This window comes from Rhinatrema bivittatum, chromosome 2 (assembly GCF_901001135.1).
Source record: "Rhinatrema bivittatum chromosome 2, aRhiBiv1.1, whole genome shotgun sequence".
In the NCBI taxonomy this organism is placed as follows: domain Eukaryota; kingdom Metazoa; phylum Chordata; class Amphibia; order Gymnophiona; family Rhinatrematidae; genus Rhinatrema; species Rhinatrema bivittatum.
Window position 1 is genome coordinate 174,381,746 of NC_042616.1, and position 21,692 is coordinate 174,403,437.

General features: G+C 44.3%; 1 protein-coding gene across 1 annotated transcript in view; it reads left to right on the top strand.

The window, feature by feature from the left end:
- The window catches only part of LOC115084265 (probable acyl-CoA dehydrogenase 6), a 317,847-nt gene that overhangs the window by 170,257 nt on the left and 125,898 nt on the right, over positions 1-21,692 (top strand). The window contains 1 exon segment of the mRNA XM_029588898.1: positions 14,550-14,656. Coding sequence (XP_029444758.1) covers positions 14,550-14,656 — 107 coding nt within the window.

The following is a 21,692-nucleotide window of genomic DNA, read 5'->3' on the forward strand; positions in this document are numbered from 1 at the left end:
GTTTAAAGAGCCATGTCTTGATTCCTTTTTTGAAATGGCTCAGGGACGGTTCTAAGCGGAGTTTGGCGGGAAGGGCGTTCCAGAGGGTAGGACCAGCAATGGAGAAGGCTCTATCTCTGGTGGTAGTAAGGTGACCAATTTTGAGTGAGGGGGTTTGGAGGGTGTCAGCAAGGGAGTTTCTAGTGGAGCGATTGGATTGATGGAATTGTGGCATATCTTCAAGCCAGGGGGAATTGTTTTTGTATAACGTGTTATGGAGGATGGTAAGTGTTTTGTATTGGGAACGGAAGGTAATGGGGAGCCAATGGAGATCTTGTAGTATGGGAATGATATGATCAGTTTTTCTGGTGTTTGTTAAGATTCTAGCCATAGCATTTTGAAGGATTTGCAGGGGTTTAATGGTGGAGGCTGGGAGGCCTAAGAGAAGGGAGTTGCAATAGTCTAGTTTTGATAGTAAAGTGGTTTGCATAACAGTGCGGAAGTCAAATTATTCAATACCTTTCAGCTCAATGCAGCTACTAAAATTTTATACTTCATAAAAACATAGAATATTATGGCAGATCAGGACTGTAAGGCCCATCTAGTCTACCCAAGTTATTTCCTGGAATAGAACCCTGTTGATCTGTGATTCTTCTTTACAATTAAGTATCCTCTGTGCTTATCCCATGACTTCTTGAATTTTTACTGTTTTCCCCTCTCTGGCAGACCATTCCATTTATACACTATCCTTTTTATGAAGACATATTTTCTGATGTTACTCCATAGTCATCCACATTTGCTCCTCATAGCATTACATTTTGTGCTAGTGCTTGGTTTCCATTGAAAAAGCTTTGCTTCTTGTGCATTATTGGTACATTTAAAATATTCAGATGTCTTTACTATATTCCCCCATCTCTCCTTTCTAAGGCATACATATTTACTGTAGGTCCTTAAGTTTCATCTTCAGGAGTTTTTGTGTACACTCTGCTCTATTTTGGTAGCCCTTTTTAGAGCTGCTTCTACTCCATCTATATCATTTTGGAGGTATAATCTCCAGAATTGAACAAAATACTCTAGGTGAAATCTCATTAATGATCTGTATTCAAAAGCCATTAAGATGGGTAACTCAAAAGTTATCCATGTATATGGTAAAAACCAGCAAATTAAAATACTTAGGCGCCTAAATTTTAGCTGGATAACTGGTTATGTGGCTAGAATTTAGATGCATAAGCCTGAGATGGGTAGGAGGCGTTTAGGGAGTAGCGGAGTTAGCCGCATAAATTAACCAGCTGGTTTATCCAGCTAACTAGTTGAGCCACTCAGCGGCTGAGTATTGCCCCCTTTGCTTTTATTTCTGCTGGTTATACCTCTCCTTTTTTATCCAAGGATCTCTCTGGCTCTGGCCACTGCAATCAGGGGAACATGTTAGTAGAGTTTGAACTGGCGACAGCCAGGAAATAATGGACTGAAGCCATAACAAGAGAGCTAAACAGGAAACTGGAGGCAAGCAGAACGAAAAACGATAAGAGACCAGGAACTGGAGTGGCCACAATTGGACTAAAATTGGGTTGCTGGGAACATTAGTAGTTCACAGCCAGAAGGCTACCCAAGCTTGCTAGTAAGGTCAACTCTCCTTCCATGTTGAAGCTTTGCTGTCTGCTTGAAATTCCCGCCCAGCTGCCTGTGTACATGGGTTTCACCGATGCAAGGTAAGCCATGTCATCTATTTCTATAAGAGCGTACACTATACCAGGTGTCAACGCCTTCCGGTTGTGAATGCTGGCGGTCTCCAGCTACTATCAATCGGTCAGGGGAATCCTGTTTTCACTTTTCACTGAGCGTCAGTACACACATCCATAACAGCTTTTGCAAGGAAGATTACTGAGTTGCTACGCTTCCTGTGGGGATATATATACCCCATGCTGACGTCAGATCCGTCTCCAACTGCTAGCACGCGGATACTATCCCATTCGTTCTGAGTCCATCTGTCTACACTAAGGAAAAGGAGATTATCAGGTAGTAATCTCAACATTTACTGACATGTATGCAGGGCCGTATTTAGGCATAGGCACATGCCTTAGGCCCCAAATTCTGAGGTGTCCAGAAACTGGAAATGCCACTTCTGTGCTTCTTTCCAGGGGGCAGTGGAAGGCATGAATCTGTTGCTTTAAGCCCTCTGCCTATGGGCGCCATCATTTTAAATCCGACCCTGCATGTATCAGTGAAAGGACCAGTCAGTTGTCAGTGAGAAAACAGGAATGCCAGAGAAGGTAAGGATTTCTCCAGTAGGGGTTCCTGAGTGTAGAGGGGGGATTTAGGGGGCTAAGGGGTGCTGGGGGGGAGGGGGGGAGAGGACCAATTCCGACCCAGACCTGCCGGCTGACTTTGTTTTGAAAGGTGAGCGATTTATGTAACTAATATTTCAGGCTCTGTAGTTCTTTTGCAGGAGCTTTTAGAATAGTCAACCTAATTAATAGCATTAATGGACTTCTCCTCCAAGAACTTGTCCAATCCTTTTTTAAACACAGCTACACTAACTGCACTAACCACATCCTTTGGCAACACATTCCAAAGTTTAATTGTGCGTTGAGTGAAAAAGAACTTTCTCTGATTAGTTTTAAATATGCCACATGCTAACTTCATGGAGTGCCCCCTAGTCTTTCTATTATCGGAAAGAGTAAATAACTGATTCACAATAACCCGTTCTAGGCCTCTCATGATTTTAAACACCTCTATCATATCCCCCCTCAGCCGTCTCTTCTCCAAGCTGAAAAGTCCTAACTTCTTTAGTCTTTCCTCATAGGGGGAGCTGTTCCATTCCCTTTATCATTTTGGGCGCCCTTCTCTGTACCTTCTCCATCGCAACTATATCTTTTTTGAGATCCGGCGACCAGAATTGTACACAGTATTCAAGGTGCGGTCTCACTTTGGAGCGATACAGAGGCATTATGACATTTTCCGTTTTATTCACCATTCCCTTTCTAATAATTCCCAACATTCTGTTTGCTTTTTTGATTGCTGCAGCACACTGAACCAATGATTTCAATGTGTTATCCACTATGACACCTAGATCTCTTTCTTGGGTGGTAGCACCTAATATGGAACCTAACATTGTGTAACTATAGCATGGGTTGTTTTTCCCTATATGCATCACCTTGCACTTACCCACATTAAATTTCATCTGCCATTCCGATGCCCAATTTTCCAGTCTCACAAGGTCTTCCTGCAATTTATCACAATCTGCTTGAGATTTAAGTACTCTGAACAATTTTGTATCATCTGCAAATTTGATTACCTCACTCGTCGTATTTCTTTCCAGATCATTTATAAATATATTGAAAAGTAAGGGGCCCAATACAGATCCCTGAGGCACTCCACTGCCCACTCCCTTCCACTGAGAAAATTGTCCATTTAATCCTACTCTCTGTTTCCTGTCTTTTAGCCATGACTTTTTACTTATCCTAGAAGCCTCTCATGAGGAACTTTGTCAAACGGCTTCTGAAAATCCAAGTACACTACATCTACCGGTTCAACTTTATCTACATGTTTATTAACTCCTTCAAAAAAAGTAAAGCAGATTTGTGAGACAAGTCTTGCCTTGGGTAAAGCCATGCTGACTTTGTTCCATTAAACCATGTCTTTCTATATGTTCTGTGATTTTGATATTTAGAACACTTTCCACTATTTTTCCTGGCACTGAAGTCAGGCTAACCGGTCTGTAGTTTCCCGGATCGCCCCTGGAGCCCATTTTAAATATTTGGGTTACATTAGCTATCCTCCAGTCTTCAGGTACAATGGATGAGTTTAATGATAGGTTAGAAATTTTTACTGATAGGTCTGAAATTTCATTTTTTAGTTCCTTCAGAACTCTGGGGTGTATACTATGCGGTCCAGGTAATTTACAACTCTTCAGTTTGTCAATCAGGCCTACCACACCTTCTAGGTTCACCATGATTTGGTTCGGTCCATCTGAATCATTACCCATGAAAACCTTCTCCAGTATGGGTACCTCCAACATCCTCTTCAGTAAACACCGAAGCAAAGAAATTATTTAATCTTTCCGCGATGGCCTCCATTGTATGTATATTGTGGGTATTCTGAAAACCAGGCCTGCTGTTGGCTCTTGAGGACCGAAGTTGGCCACCTGGTATAATTAATTCCTAGACCAATTAAATGCTTGATGCTAGAATACCGGACATAGTAGTAAAGGAGGAAACAACCAAAACAGCTTTACTAATAGAAATGTCAATATTAAGTGACTATTTCTGATCACACATGACCAACCCCCCCAACACACACATACAGCCCTCTAACAATGGGGGCAAAGCAGGATATTTTCCTCTAACTTCACCATAGAAAAAAATTCTAGTGTCATCTAAGTTACAGAACCAGTAATTAAAAACTTACTTAACTGTTTTAATATTTCCTCAAAAAGCATTAAAATATTTCAAAACAGCAGGCACATCAAATAATACTCAAAAATTACAACTAGTAAAGATTTAAAAATCTCCTAATCTTCATATCTGGGATCTTTTGATGGCCAATCACCCTCAAAATGTTATGGTTTGGGGGGGGGGGGGGGGCGGCACACAAACTATATGTCTCTCACACTCACACATGTTCAATCTCTAAAACAGTGGTTCCTAAATCTGTCCTGGGGAAACCGCAGCCAGTCAAATTCTCAAGTTCACCACAATGAATATGCATGCAAAGTTTATCTCATGCATATTCATTGTGGTGATCCTGAGAACTTGATTGGCTGGGAACCACTGTTGTAAAACATTCCCCACCTGTGCTCTCTCTCTCTCTCTCTCTCTCTCTCTCACTCACACACTCACTCACACACACACACTCTTTCAGACAGGCACTAACCCATATACATAGGCAGACAAAAAGGCACTTGAGACTCACATGCAGTCAGTCAAGAAGGCACTCGCACACACGCAGGCAGGAAGGCGAACTCACACACATGCAGGCAGGCACTCTCTCACATGTATGTGTAGACAGGTATTCTCTCTCACACATGCAGGCAGACCAGAGCCTCATTTTTAGCCACCATAGGATGAACTCTGCGGCGGCCTGGGCTTCTTCTTTGTTCGCTGCAGAACAGGCTTTGCAGAGACATAGTTGGACCTGTTTGCAAAGGATGAGGCTTTACCATTTGGTTGCTTCCTCCTCCTCCTCAGCTGTCATTCAGGTGTCAGCAGGCAAAAAGGAGGAAGTGGCCGGAAATACTGCAAGTATGGTATAATGCATGCTCATGCATGCATTATACCATGCGTTCACATGAGATTCCCTTAGCCTCTTCTTTTCCATGGAGCCTCATATCTCATGGTGAATTGAGTCTTTCTTTTTTTGCTTCTCCTAACAGAAATTTTGACATGTTTTGCTGTTTTTTTCTGAAAACAGGATCACTCTGTTGACCGAAGGTACCTAGGCCAGCACCATCTATCCGCTGCTCGAATCCTTGCATGCGCTCATTGAAATGCTACCAACACAGTCAGCAGTGTCTGTACCTGGGGCCGTGTCAATGCCCAATGGGCATTGGGACAACCATCAGGCAATCCAGTGGTCATTTTCGGTTCCTCGAGGGGAAGAGGTCTGGGCCATCACGGCCAGATGAGTCAATTCCCATATCGCAGGTTGAGCATCTCAGACCCAGTCCCCTGTCTATGACATTGAGGACAAGGGTTCTTATGACTCCTGGGGGGATGACTCTTCCGATGTTTCAGACTTCAACGCATTGAGTGGCCACTCCTCAGAACAGTCTCCTTCCAATGACAGAAGGAAGTTTCTCCGAAAAACCTCTCCTTCACATGTTTCATTCTGTTGATGGTGGAAACTATCTCATTTCAGTTACAGACGGAGGAGGATACCTGGCACAAGATGCTGGATATTCTTCAATATGTGGAGTTTCCTAATGAGATTGTGCCAGACCCAGTGCATGATATCTTTTTGAAGTTATTGATGAGGATGATGGGAACACCCCCTCTCAGTGCCTCCTGTTACTAGGAAGGTGGATGTGATCTATCTCATCCAGAAGGCTCTTGGATTTGACAAGCGTCATCTGCCACACCAGTTGGTGGTGGTCCTATCCGATCTCAAGAACGCCATGTGCACTTAGACTCATTCTTTGGCACCCCCAGGGAAGCATCAGAGGGCAATGGATGCTCTTGAGAGAAAATGGTGTTTCGGGATGCAATGCTTATCACCTGCATAGCGACCTATCAGTTCTACATGGGCCAGTTATGCAGGACATCCTGAAGCAGGTACAGGAAGTGTATGAACAGCTGCCTCAATAGTAGCAGTACACTCTCCATTTGCTGCTGCTAAGGGTCTGTTATGTGGAAAATAGGGGATCAAGTCAAGCTATGATGTTTTTGAGAAAGTATTGAAAGTCTCTGCAGCATTAGATCTCCATCAGGATGTACTGGAGCAACTTGCTGACATGATATGCACAGGAGAGAATCTCTTTGGAGATAAGGTGAAGAATGCAGTGGCCCAGATTTGGTATCACCATGCGACACTACAATACCTCTCCGCTGGCACTAGGGACCAATCCTCATCCAGGAGGTCTTCAAGATCTGGCCACAGGAAGTCTTCTGCCCGAGGAGATACTGTCCTCTGCCACCTTGGTCCTGTCAGCAGTATCAGGCCTTTCGTAGCCCTCCCAGGCAACAGAGGGCCCCAAAGCCCCAGCCAGTGTCCTAGTCAACTCCGAGGATAGGGTTTTGACTGGATTGCAGAGAGCATAGCCAAGTCTGCAGTACCCATGGTGAGGGATCTTCTAGTCAGGGATAGGCTATGGTTCTTTGAGAGCTGGTGGCGCAGTGGATCCTTGCCATTGTCCAAAAAGGGTACAGATTACATCTTTTGAGTACCCCATCAAATTGCCCTGCTGGTCCCTTTTGGGGACCAGTAGCACATCAGGAACTGCTTTTAGTGAAGCTCATCTCCCTCTTAATGGCCCGAGCAAACAAGCCTGTTCCATGAGGGCAAAGAGGGCGGGGATTTTACTTCTGGTACTTCTTGATTCCATAGAAAACAGGACTCCATCCCATCCTAGGCCTGTGGACCTTGAACAATTTTCTAAAAAAATGTAAAGTTCAAGATGGTTTCCCTGGGCATCTTGATACCTTTCTTGGAAAAGGAGACTGGCTATGCTGCCTCTATCCCAAGGACACATATACTCACATTGAGATCTTCCCTGGTCACAGGAAGTATCTCTGATTCGTGGTGGGAAAGCAGTACTTCCTGTATCACATTCTGCTGATTGGGTTAGCGTCAGCCCCACTTGTCTTCACAACAGTGGTGGCAGCACACCTTTGCAGACTGGGAGTCCATGTTTTCCTCTATCTGGGCGATTGGCTGATCAAGAGCACCTCTCGGGCAGGGGCCAAAGGGTCCTTTCGCTCGACCATCGGGTGCTAGAGTCACTAAAGTTTTTTTATCAACTACAAGTCCTATCTCAGCCCGTCACCACAATTGGACTTCATTGGATTCCTGCTAGACATGGCTCAGCCCAAGGCCTTTCTGTCCCGGCAATAGGCCATCAATCTAATGGCCACAGTGGCAGAGATTCAAGTGATCTAATTTTCATACGTCATATCTCAAAGTCATTTAGAAGACAAGTTTTGTAGGACCAATACCGAAGGGATCTGTAAAACAATCAGACCCCATTTAGGATAGGTCACATTACTTTATTTAATATATCATTAAGAGTCTCTCAAAAATCATAGTCTCTTCTCAGGTTGTAATCCTTCCAAAAATTATTTTGCCACGGGACGAAAAACATATATTTATAAAGCATATAGAGGACTTTTGAATTGCCTCCCACAAAATTTGACGTAATGACGACCTGATAGAGGACTTTTGAATTGCCTCCCATAAAATTTAACGTAATGACGTACTGCTGACGTCAGTTCCAGCGGAAGTGGATATATACCCTGCATCTCGGCCATTTTAAATTAAGCGGGTTCCGAATTCGGACCGCCGAAAAATATTGGAAGAAAAAGAAAAACGTCATTTACTTTTGCCGCAATGGGAATGATGGTGTTGCAGCTTTAATATTAAGGATGGAGAAGAATTGACCCCTGAAGCAGGACCTTTTCGGTTCGAAACGTGATCACGTCGGGATTTTAACTCTGATCCTGATTAGAAGCTAAGTATCAAGCATCAAGTTGCTTTATAAATATATGTTTTTCGTCCCGTGGCAAAATAATTTTTGGAAGGATTACAACCTGAGAAGAGACTATGATTTTTGAGAGACTCTAAATGATATATTAAATAAAGTAATGTGACCTATCCTAAATGGGGTCTGATTGTTTTACAGATCCCTTCGGTATTGGTCCTACAAAACTTGTCTTCTAAATGACTTTGAGATATGACGTATGAAAATTAGATTACTTGAAACCTTATTATATTGGTGTGTATGCGTACTTTTGGTTTCTAGATATTAGGGTTTATTGTGTGAGAGATTCAAGTGAGCCAACAGGTTTCAGCGTGGCATATGCTGAGGCTGCTGGGCTACATGGACACAACAGTAGATGTCACTCCCTTGGCATGTTTACACATGCAAAACATCAAATAGACCCTATGGTCCCAGTGGCAAAAGCCAGTCAGGATCTATGGAACTGCATCTAAGTCACTCCGCCCCCCTCTGGGGCGCTTTGTCCTGCTGGCAGGACATTTACAATGTGGAAGGGGGTATTCTTCCAAAGTCATCGGGTTCAAATTGTACTAGCGACAGATGCATCCACCTTTAGCTAGGGGGCTCATGTTGATGGTCTCAGAACCCAGGGTCTGTTGTCTGCCCAGGAACAACTGTCAAATCAATTTCCTGGAGCTCCGGGTGATCAGGTACATACTGTGGGCTTTCAATGATCAGCTGTCCAGCGAAATTGTGCAGATACAGACAGACAACCCAAGTAGCATGTCAACAAGCGGGGAGGTACGGGATCATATCTCCTGTCTCAGGAAACTGGAACCAGATATTGTTATGGACCCTTTTCCACAGGATGGTACTCAGGGCCATGTAACTGGCCAGAATGGAGAAAGCAATTGCGCACAGACTGAATCGCTCCTTCAGACCCCACAAGTGGTCTCTGGATCAAAGGGTCGCAAATCAGATCTTCCACCTTTGGGGAAACACGGTGGTGAATTTATTTGCAGTGCCTTGGAACAGGAATGTTCCTCAGTTCTGCTTCCTGTACAGGGCACACAGCAGACCAGCCTCCGATGCCTTTGCCCTCCATTGGGGCGAGAGCTCATGTATGTGTACCCTCTAGCTCCACTGGAGGTGAAGATTTTGTTGAAGCTTCATGAGGACAAATTGACCATGATTTTCATAGCCCCTCATTGGCCGTGACAGTTTGATTTCTACTCCTCCAGGAGATGTACATCCAGAGACCGATCAGGCTGGAGACTCCTCTAAATCTCATCACTCAGGATCAGAGGAGGTTGCACCATCCCAACCTTTAGGTCCTGTTGATCACAGCCTGGATTTTGAGAAGCTGATCCTGCAACCACTCGATCTCTCGGAAGGTATGTCTTGAGTTCTTGTACTTTTTAGAAAGCTTTCCACTAAAAAGTACTATGGACTGAAGTGGAGGAGGTTTTCCATGAGGAAAGACTGAAGAGGTTAGGGCTGTTCAGCTTGGAGAAGAGACAGCTGAGGGGAGATATGATAGAGGTCTTTAAGATCATGAGAGGTCTTGAATGAGTAGATGTGAATCGGTTATTTACACTTTCAAATAATAGAAGGACTAGGGGGGCATTCCATGAAGTTAGCAAGTAGCACATTTAAGACAAATCGGAGAAAATTATTTTTCACTCAACGCACAGTTAAGCTCTGGAATTTGTTGCCAGAGGATGTGGTTAGTGCAGTTAGTGTAGCTGGGTTCAAAAAGGTTTGGATAAGCTCTTGGAAGAGAATTCCATTAACTGCTATTAATCAAGTTTACTTAGGGAATAGCCACTGCTATTAATTGCATCAGTAGCATGGGATCTTCTTAGTGTTTGGGTAATTGCCAGGTTCTTGTGGCCCAGTTTGGCGTCTGTTGGAAACAGGATGCTGGGCTTGATGGACCCTTGGTCTGACCCAGCATGGCAAGTTCTTATGGTGTGCACAAAAGGCCCTAGATCCTTTGTCTTGTTCACCACAAAAACTGCTCGACTGCCTTCTACACCTTTTAGAAGCTGGTCTGAAGACCAATTCTGTTATGACTCATCTGAGTGCATTGGCGCATATCACTATGGTGTAGAGGGTAAGCCCATCTCTGTACAGCCTATGGTTATATGTTTTATGCAAGGTCTGCTTTAATTGAAATCTCTCCTAAGGCCTCCCACTGTGTTTTGGGACACCAATATGGTATTGGCTCAACTGATGAAAGCTCCTATGACCTGAAATACCTGACCTGGAAGGTAATATTTTTGGTGGCTGTCAGTGAGCTCCAGGCCTTAGTGACTTATCCACCTTTCACTAAGTTTTTTCCTAATAGGTTGGTCCTGTCTAAGGTGGTGTCGGACTTCCATCTTAACCAATCCATCACCCTGCCAACATTCTTTCACAAGCCCCAGCCCCATATTCACCAAGGTGAACAAGCCCTGCACAGTTTGGACTGCAAGAGAGCCTTGGCCTTCTATCTGGAGCGGACAGAAGCCCATAGACAGAGTTGGGGGATCGCCATTGCCAATCAGGCGCTTTCCAGTTGACTAGCAGACTTCATCTCCTCTTGTTATGCCCAGATTGGATTGCATCTTGGGGGCCATGTTAAGGCTCATTCTAGTCAAGCCACATCAGCATCAGTGGCCCACTTGTGAACAGTCCCCATGGAAGAGATTTGCAGAGCTGTGTCATGGAGTTCCATCCACTCATTCACATCTCATTACTGTCTGGATAGGGATGGCCAACACAACAGCAGTTTTGGCCAATCTGTCCTTCGGAATCTGTTTGAGTTGTAGAACCCAACTCTGTTCCCTTCTGGGGCATGTTCTTTCTGTTCAGGCTGCCCCCCCCCCTACTGTTACCAACAAAACATCTTGTTGCTTTTCTCATGCCCATTGGCACCTGTTTTGTTGGTCCCCTTTGGGAGGGCCACAAATAGCTAGGGATTTACCCTTGTGTGGTTGCCATTCTGTTTGTCTTCTGAGAAAGGAGAGTTGCTTACTTACAGCAGATGTTCTCCGAGGACAGCAGGATATCAGTTGAAACCCAACCCTGCGGAGTTGGGTTTTGACTACATGGGTAATATTTTATTTGAATTCTGTGTTATAAGATTGAAGGAATTCTGCGAGGACGTGTGGTTTAATGCAGGTGGGAGCATGCTCAGAGAGGCGCCGTCAAAGTTCTAAAAACTTTGACATGAGTTTTCCATGCTGGACTCCATCGGATGATGTCACCCATGTGTGAGGACTGACATCCTACTATTATCAGAGAACACCTGTTACAGGTAAGCAACTCTGCTTTAAGTTGGCCAATTCCTAATACTTTTTTTAGCATCTGAGTACAGAATCAAGTTGAACATTCAAAGGTTACTTGAGCTTGATGAATGCAATAAATAATCTGAAAAAGTATCAAAACATTTTAATTTTTGCTATCATCTGTTCTGAAAACCAGTTAACTAGTTTTTCTTTATTTCAGCAAACTGACAGGATTCTGGATTGTCAACCTGAGTGCCAATTTTAGATAAAATGATTTCTCTGCAGAATTGTTAATAGTGAATATTCTAATTTAACATAAAAATGCTGTATGTTGATGTAGTACATTTTATTTATCTATATGTACACATGCCTGGGACAGCTTCCTTGCAGTCTGGCTTAAAGTGCACATATGATAGAAACTCAGGTGTACTTTTAGCAAACCATAGGAGGGCAATTTCTGATAGGACAATCAAGGTGCATTTATCAGTTTAAACATGGCAGATCACTTTGAAAATTCTCATAAAAGGCCAATATACAGCCTAAAGTATCAAGTACAAACAGGGATAAATGATTATGTAAGCCGATGAACTTATGTATGGTATTGCTTGTCTTGGGAAATAATCATTCACAGGTACAAACTCATTAGCAAGCCAAATACCGCTTTGCTCTATATATCAAATGAACAAATTATTTTTTTATTTTATCTATTATGCAAATAAAAACTCATTTCTTTAAACACTTCATGTGAAAATATTTTTTTAAATAGAGATCTATATATAGTAGTCTATCTGATGGAATCTAACAAGGTGCGGCAGATGTATTAAAACTTGAATCACACTTCTTTATTCCTCGTCCACAGATCTTCTATCCGATGTATTCCTTCCAATATTAGAAAACACGAACACTGGCCGTGTTTTGACGCCTTGCGTCTGTGTTAGGGGCTGGGGAATGTAGCTAGTGTTCATGCATCTTCTAACTGCTGTCTTACCAGTTTCGGGCAAGTTGTGTTTCATTCGTTTGGGCAAGTTGGTGCTTTCTAATAAGTTTGAACCTGTGAGTGGCCATTCCCCAAGACAAGCAGTACCAGACATAAGTTTATCGGCTTACATACAGGCCAATACAGTAAGTGCGGCCGCGGTTACCCTGCTTCTAACCCGCTTTCTACTCACAATTTGGCCGCGTTAGCCCAACCCGCGATTCACTATCCCTTTTAACCCATCCTTACCGCTTCTTTAAATCAACGGGTACCCCTTTCCGCCCGCGGCATGTACATGAGATGTAAACAATCGGATTAGCTATTCCCCCCCCATTCAGTAACGCGCGTCCCGACTATCGCCTTTTTAACCTGCAGTTTAACCTGCTAATTTACCGCCTACCCCTACCCCTGCATTAGAGGCAGGGGGTAAGGGTAGACAGCAAACTTTCCCCCAAAAGAAAACCTAAAATCCCCTCCTCCCGAAGCGACTGGACATGTAAAATATGTAAAACCTAAAGTGTAACCAACTTACTTTTTGTTTCTTTTTCAGCTCTTTCAGACTTCTCTGCCGTCCTCCGGAGGGGGCAGCCGGCGGCGAAAGCGGCCCCTGCCGGCGAAGACGGACGAACGCATGCCCGTAGTGCACGGGCGCTCAAGCCAGTGAAAGCACATGGACGGGCGTGCGTGACGTATGCCGTGACATCATGCACGCCCGTCCATGTGCTTTCGCTGGCTTGAGCGCCCATGCACTACAGGCGTGCGTTCGTCCGTCTTCGCCGGCGGGGGCCGCTGGAAGCCGCTTTCGCTTTCGCTGCCCCCTCCGGAGGACGGCAGAGAAGGCTGAAAGGGCTGAAAAAGAAACAAAAAGTAAGTTGGTTACACTTATTCACATATTTTACATGTCGAGTCGCTTCGGGAGGAGGGGTTTTTAGGTTTTCTTTGGTTAACGTTGGGATCCACTTCCTGGTGCCTGTTATTTCAAATGTCATTTGAAATGACAGGTACCAGCGCACCCAGGATACTGTATAGGCGCTGTATAAAGTGCCTATACAGTAAAATGGATTGCGCTTCATGGACGCGTGTTGGACGCGGCTTGAATTTGCATGCGATTTTAATACAGTATCGACCGGTAGGTGAGCCGGACTGTGCGTGCGGCAAACGCGGGTGCGCCCGGCACTGACACAGCTATTACTGGACCCCCGAAGTTAACCTACCCTCACCAACTCTAGGAACTCTCTCTATTACCCCCCTCCATAGTCAAATTCACTCGGACACTAACCAACCTTTAGATGTTATATTAAACCGTCTTAAACTCTCACCTACATATCACAATGCTGCCACCTAAACGGTAACCATGAGACTTTAAAATGTCCTTGACCGCTGACAACCTCCTTTACGGGCTTCGATATTTCATGCTTCCATTGCATCTGACCCTCAGAAGTTAAATCTAAAACCAGAAAAAAACAACCTTAAACTCTTTACTAGCAGATATTATATATAGATATAGTGCCCAATGTACATGGGTGCTTTTCGGATGTTACTTTATGCAACTTTTCAAAGAGAAACTATCCAGGTACATGGGATGGAATACATGGAAGTTCTGCTTAGATGTATGTTTACTGAAAGGGTTAACTATTTATCTATATTTAGATCTATCTGCATTCCATCCCACGTACCTGGATAGTTTCTCTTTGAAAAGCGCCCATGTACATTGCAACTATGCAGGCTATTTGAAAATTGCTCCTAACTATTTCTTCTAAAACTATCCCATTTCTGTAATGAATTGCTGTTTAGTGTTTTTGTTTACCTGTTTACAATATTGTAGGAATTTATGCTGTACTATGTTTGACCTTTATGATAGATTTATCACTTGTTAGAAAGTCAGCAGAATCCTCAAACCTGGATTCAGGGGGAGAAAGAACCTTCGATAAATAAATTAATGACATAAATGGACACATTTTAGTATGATGAAATGTCGCTTGATTATCTGCTGGTCTATGCTACAATCAAGTTTACCCAATGATCTTTCCAGGGCAAGTACAAATAATAAATATTTTTCTTCTTAAATAATTCAAAAGCACATGAGTGGAAAAGTTCTCCTCTTCAGTTCATAAAAATAGTGTGGTGCATTTCTTCCAAAACAAATTCCAATGGCTGTACTTTCTTATTCCAGGTTTGGCTCCGATGAGCTGAAACACCAATTCCTTGCACCAACTATCTCTGGAGATATCGTGGCTTGTTTGGGAATTAGTGAAGTTGAAGCAGGATCAGATGTTGCAAGTAATTAAATTAAATATGTTTATAATTTATGAAAGATACATATTTCAGAAGATACAGTAATTCAAATACATAGGAAAGCTAGAAATCTTGACTTAGACTTTGAAATGTTTCTGTTTGTAGCAGAGGCGTAGCAAGGGTTTCTGGCACCCGGGGACCAATGTATTTGTGTTGACTCCCCTGCACCCCCCTTCTCCCACCATCATCCTTGTAGAAATGCTTGCAATGTCACATTCACTAATACAAACCCCAGAAAGGAAATTAACTGACACTCTTGTGAACTACTTATGGGGCAAAAGCTACCCTGCCTGCAGACAGGCCACCAATAGAATTGCATTTGTCCCATCCCTCTGTAGTACTGCAAGCAAACAAAAACAGCCTATGATAAAGAATGAGACTGTGATGTAAAATTTCTAAATTCTTCCAAAATTTCCAATGATCCCACTTCTGAATATGAGGGGGGAAAAGGAAAAACTATTCCAAATGTGTCCTTTTTTCCAGATCTGCACACATCACTGCAAACTCATTACAGCAAACTGCTACTCCTAGGGGAATTCTGCACAATGCAGAATTTGAGCAGAATTCCCCCTTAGCGCAGATTTTACTTTTATCTGCACAGAATCATGCAGCAAGGGCCCAGCAAAAAGCAGCATCTATCAGCATGTGGGTTCATGAAGTTACTAGGTAATACATTTAAAACTAATAAGAGAAAATATTTTTCTTACTTAATTCATAATTAAGCTCTGGAATTCATTGCGTGAGGATGTGGTGAAAGTGTAGCTGTGACAAACTGTGGAGCTGGGTTCTGCACAAGCCCACCAGAAGGGCCAGAACACCATTGCACAGCACAGGCTCACAGGAGATCAGCAATGTGAAGCACTAGGCTCTGCAAGCCCGCTGGAAGAGGAGGGTCCTTGGAAGAGCTGGGTTCTCTGCTGAAGAGATAGAACACAGTGTGGGCTCACTGGAGAGGTGTGAAAATTTGAAGGGCCATCCTCAGACAGTGTGCATGAAGAGCAGACTCTGGGATCCTGCAGGAGTTGATATCTAGTTTCAGCAGAGCCAACTGAACACACAGGAGGAGCAGCCAAAGCAGGAACACAGGTTCCAGGAGTCTATCCATATTCCAGATCCCTTGTTGATGCCTCCTCTCTTTCTTAAAGGGGGCACTGTTACCTCGGAGTGGGGTTTAGGGGGGTGGTTTTACATACACAGTAGGAGGTACCAGGAATGTACTCTTCACTGAAGATCTGTCATTTCAATTGATGAAAGGTACAAGAGGAGTTGATTTGTACAATGCTCTCTCTACCTACCTAACTTGTTGCACTCTCTCTCTCTCTCTCTCTGTCAATAGCATGTTCAATAAAAACTTTTTCCTGTTAATGCACCCGCGGTGTATTAATTAGCACATGAAGTGAAAAATAGCATAGGTGCGATACATTTATCGCGCCTTGCAGAAATTACCTACCGTATTTTCATGAAAATAAGATCTAACCGGAAAATAAGCATTAGCATGATTTTTCAGGATGCTCGTAATATAAGCCCGACCCCAAAAATAAGCCCCAGTTAAGATATTCAGCCAGATGGACACATTTAGTATGTCCATTGCAACACACGACGAACGTATTGAATTATAAAATAATTATATACATATATAATTACATATAAATAAATAATATTATACTTAAAATTAATACTTAAAATAAATGATAATATAAATTATAATTACGGTAAGTATTTGTAAATACACAAGCGGGCTCCTTTGGATGAGAGGTAAGTGCCCACACACACAAGCTCTCTCCCAGGCACCCATTCACACCCACACATATAAGCTCTCACCCAGGCACCCATTCACATCAGCTCTCACCCAGGCACCCATTCACACCCACACACACCAGCTCTCACCCAGGCACCCATTCACAACCCTCACACACCAGCTCTCACCGTCAAACCTCTTCTTCCTTCGCTCTGAGATGGGCTCCAGTTCTGCCGCGGCTTAACTCCGGCGGCCCTTCTTTTTCGCTGCCATGGGGATGGGCTCCCGTGGCGGCCCTGCTTGGTCGGGGTTGGGTCTCCTCTTCGCCACCATGGGGATGAGCTCCTGTGGTGGCCTTTCTTCGTCGGGGTTCGACACTGCCATTCCTTCCATCCCCACCCCAGGGCTATGCGATGCTTACCTCACTGGCCAATCAAAGGCTTCCTCCCTTCTTCCTACTCCCACTGGCAGGTAGAAGGGAGGAGGCTTCAGATTGGCCTGCGCAGGGTCAGGCAGAATGAAAGAGGCTTCCTATTGGGCAGTGGGGGCAGGATGAAAGGAGGCTTCCCATTGGCTCGCGGGGGCTGGAAAAAGGGAGGAGAAAATTTTTGTACATGAATAAATGTAGATTGTTGTACATGAAAAAATAAGACATCCCCAGAAAATAAGCCCTAATTAATATAAGACCCAGTCTTCTTTTCATGGAAATACGGTATGTGATGCAGGAGCAGGGAAATTAGCCTAACCGCGCCCCCTTTTTTATCACGGGTGCTATGTCTGCTATATTTATAGCATATTGATACATCTAGGGGTTTGTTTGCAAACCCAAAGTCTGCATTGTTGCAGTCCCAGCAGAGCCCAGCACCCGCCATGCATAGAGTACCTGAAACTGCCACTACCCTGTCATCTCCAGCCCTGATCCAGGCCAGGAGAACTGCTTTTCCACAAGATTGGAATAGCTAGCTAGTGATAAATGTGAAGAATTTTGCAGAATTTACAGATTTTTTTGCACAGAGGTTTTGGCACAGAATTCCCCCAGGAGTACAATGCACATACCCTTACCAAATACAGAATAATTTACTACCAATTAGAAAGAAAAACATGGAGATATAAGCTGAACTGGAAACCCCAAAAAGTCAGACTCTGCCTGCAGTAAAACATCAGAGAAATAAATAAAACACACACACAAAATCCAAGCAGACTCCTTTCCTCTCTCTCACACACACACACACACAACCCAGTCAAGCACCCGTTCTGCCTCGTGTACACACAACCCAGGCAAGCTCCTATTCACACCCACAAATCCCAGGTAAGGTCACATTCACACACACTCACCCACCCAAATCCCAGGCAGGCTCCCATTTATCCCCACTGAAATCCAAGGCAGACTACAATTCAAATCCATCCAAATCACATGCAGACTCCCATTCACATACATCCACCCAAATCCCTGGCATGCATCCATTCACACACGCTCACTCATCCAGGGCAGGCTCCCATTCTCACACACACAGTCATCCCAGGCAGACTCCCTTTCACACACACCCCCATCCCAGGCAGGCTCCCATTCACTCACATACCTACACACATATACACATGCATCCCAGGCAAGGTCCACAGGGACAGCAGCCCTGTGGGGTAGGGAACGGGGGAAGGCAGCGTGGCTCGGAGCAGGCTCGGCATGCACAAGGTGCAGCAGAAGAAGCAGGAGGCCCTGATGCCACATCCCAGCGCAGAAGAGACAATCTGTCCTGCACCTCTGGCGTGCCAGCCCCATGGTACCCACTCGCGGTGCTAGCACTTCCTCTATGCTCATCTCGTGATGCACGAGCTGCAGGGCAGGCTTCCTCTTCTGCGCTAGGATGTGGCATGTGGGCCTCCTGCTTCTTTCACTGCCAGTGGGGTCAGATCCACTGGTAGCCGCATGGGCCTCTTTCTGCTCCTGATACTGTCCCCCAGGTGTGCCACCCTGTCCAATTGCACATTTTTCACACCCAGGGGCACTGGGCCTGGGGCTCAGTCACTTTGGCTGCCAGGTGGGATGGGATCATCTGACAGCTGCAGGATATTTGGCTGGCAACTGAAGGCCCCCCACACACACCCCCCTACAGCCTGGCACCCCGGGACCTTGGCCCTCCCCACCCCCCCACCCTTGCTGTGCCACCGGTTTGTAGACACCTGAATAAAAAGGTTTTTATTTTAAAATGGTTATCACATTGACTGAAAAAGCTTTAATGATCCTTCAGTTACATCATTTAGGCTGCGACAGTTCACTTCACTCCTTTGGCTCCCCTGTTTTTGTCGACTCTTTTCTCCAAATCTTCTCCAGGTGAAAAACCTGTTGGTCTACTTTCACAGGAGCTATATCATCAAGCCTAGTTGTAAAAAGCGGAGCAGAGGGGTCAGTTTCATTATTGGTCATACTACGAATACGTTTAGCGCTTCTGTTACCAATAGGACTCATGTTAGTCGTCTTTTCTTTATTAATCAAAGATATCTTCTGATTATGTGTATTGTAATTATAGTAAATATTTCTATTTGGTCTTTGAAAGTTCTTATTTTGACGGTGCCATGGATAAATGTTATGATTTTTATAATCTGTTTCATTCCTTTTAAATTTCTCAAATTTAACACTTTTCAATTCTTTTGAAAAATCTCTAAATTCTTCTTATAGTCACAGGGATAGATTTTAAAAGGAGCATGCGTGGCGTACATGTGCGCACGCTACCCGGCACGCACACATGTACGCCCGATTTTATAACACGCGGAGGCACGTGTGTTATAAAACCGGGGGTCGGCGCGCACAAGGAGGTGCACCTTGTGCGCTCCAAGCCCGCTCCGAGCCATGCTGCCTTCCCCGTTCCCTATCCCCCACCCCACCTTCCCTTCCTCTACCTCCCCCGCTCTTTCCCCCCTACCTTTTCCTTTTTCTTTCTTTTGTCACAAAACTGCCCCTTTAGTAAAGCCCCGAGACTTACACGCGTCGCCGGGCATTTTGAAAATAGGCCCAGCGCATGTAACCTTTTGAAAATCCAGCCCATAGTCTATCAGGTTGAAGTATAAGTCATTTTGGTTTAAATAATTGAGTTCGTGGTCTAGATCTCTTTGAAATTCTTCTTCCTTGTTTTTTGCGGTCTTGATGATCAGGATCATTAGGTCTAGTGAGCACTTGTTTAAGATTCCCTCCCAGCATTGCATGAACTGATCATCTTCTTTAAACATGCTTGGTGGTTTGTTTATTCTTAAACCTCTTGGGATGCTTTTACAATGACAATAGTCCAAGAGAGTCGAGGTGTACAAGCTGTTCCTTACTAGGCTTTTGCTCATATTTATGATGTCCTCCCATTTTTTTTAGAAAATTTTCGAAAACTTCATCATCCTTAAAAATAAATAAATAAATTTTAAAAATGGTTCAGATGGGAGTAACTCATTGAGATGTCCTTCATTAAAGCTTCTGATGTCTTTCCAGGGTGAGAACAACATGTTCCAAAAAACAGCAAGGAATCTGATCCAATGTGTTAAAGACACAGACAGAAAAAAATGGATCGATGTAAATGGAAAGACTTATTTAATCATATAGCAAAGAAAATACCCGACTGGGGCCGAGTTTCGCCCATACCAATGGGCTGCCTCAGGGGTTGTATAAAACTAGAAGTAATAAAATAAATCACAATTAAAAATCACACCAATATAAAATGAATAATTCACTTATAGATAAACATTTAAAATATAAAAAATACACACACACATATATCAGAGAGGTTTTGGTAATAATAGTATATAAAAAATATATATTCAAATAAATATTTTACTTCTATATCCTTGTGTTATTAGTTAGCTGAGCAAGATATTATCTTCTTATGATATCATGGTGTGACTCCAGCTCCTTATGTGGTTAAAACAAAACAACAACTCTTGTCTTATGTGGTTAAAACAAAAAAGAATTGGATAGAATATATTCTACAGAGAGTCTTAGTGCAATTGACATCTTGTGTAATCAGCAATACGAAATTCTTTAAACCGTTTTCGGCGGAAAAGGTCAAACAAAAAATTGCGTACTGCAGGGAACGTTTTTTGATTTGAAATAACATGTTTGGCTGTATCTATTAGATATTTTTATTTATTTTATAGTTTATGGGATTTGAAAAGGAAGTTGATCAATGGTTTCCTTGATGGGACAATTCTTTCACTTATTCATCAAAACTGATTGTTACACCTGCTTCGGGCAGGCGTAACTCTGCCGACAACGGTAGGGGAGGGTTTAGATAGGGCTGGGGGGTGGGTTAGGTAGGGGAAGGGAGGGGAAGGTGTGGGGGGGGGGGGGGTGGAAAGAAAGTTCCCTCCGAGGCCGCTCCGATTTCGGAGCGGCCTCGGAGGGAACGGGCAGAGCGCGTAGGGCTCGGCGCGCGCAAAGTGCACAAATGTGCACTCCCTTGCGCGCGCCGACCCTGGATTTTATAAGATGGTAGAGTCAGCCCAGACAAAGACCAAGAGGACCCGCCCTCACTCCTCCGCCTCTCCAGGAAAGGACCAGAGAGCCTTAGACGCCTTGGGTTGATGGGTCTTCCAGGGTTCTATGCTGATTGCTCGCTTAGCGGCATACCAGCTCTACATGACTCAATATATCAGGAACCTCTGGAAACAAGTCCAGGAGTTCTCGGAAACCCTGCCATAGCAGTTTCAGGAGGGCCTGGACTCCATCCTCCAAAAGGGATTAGAGGCTGGAAAACATGTAGTAAGGGTGGCCTATGACGCCTTTGAAACAGCGTCAAGAGTCTTGGCAGTGGGCATTAGTGCCAGATGCTGGGCCTGGCTCAAAGCCTCAGACCCTAGTCCAGAGGTGCAGGAGAAATTAGCTGACCCCCCCTGTACAGGAGAGAACCTGTTTGGGGACAAGATCCGGGACGCAGTGGCCCAACTCAAGGATCACCACAAGACCCTTCCATTAACTGTCCACTACCACCTCTGATGCCCCCTCAGTGACCCATAGAGGTCCACGTTGGGATACCAGGAAACAGTTTTACAAACCACGAAGATACTATCCTCCAGCATCCAGTTCTCATGCAGCTCTGTCCTCCCAGAGAGGCCACCCTCGCCAGCAAAGGGCACCTAGGGCAATGCCAGCTACCTAGCCTGGTCCTGCAGCTGGTTTTTAACCTGCATCCAGAAAGCAGAAGCCACCCCCTCCTGCCCGCACCGTCCAACCCACCTGTGGGGGGTCAGCTACGCCACTTTGCTGTCAATTGGCTCCCAATCACCACCGACCGATGGGTACTGTCCATC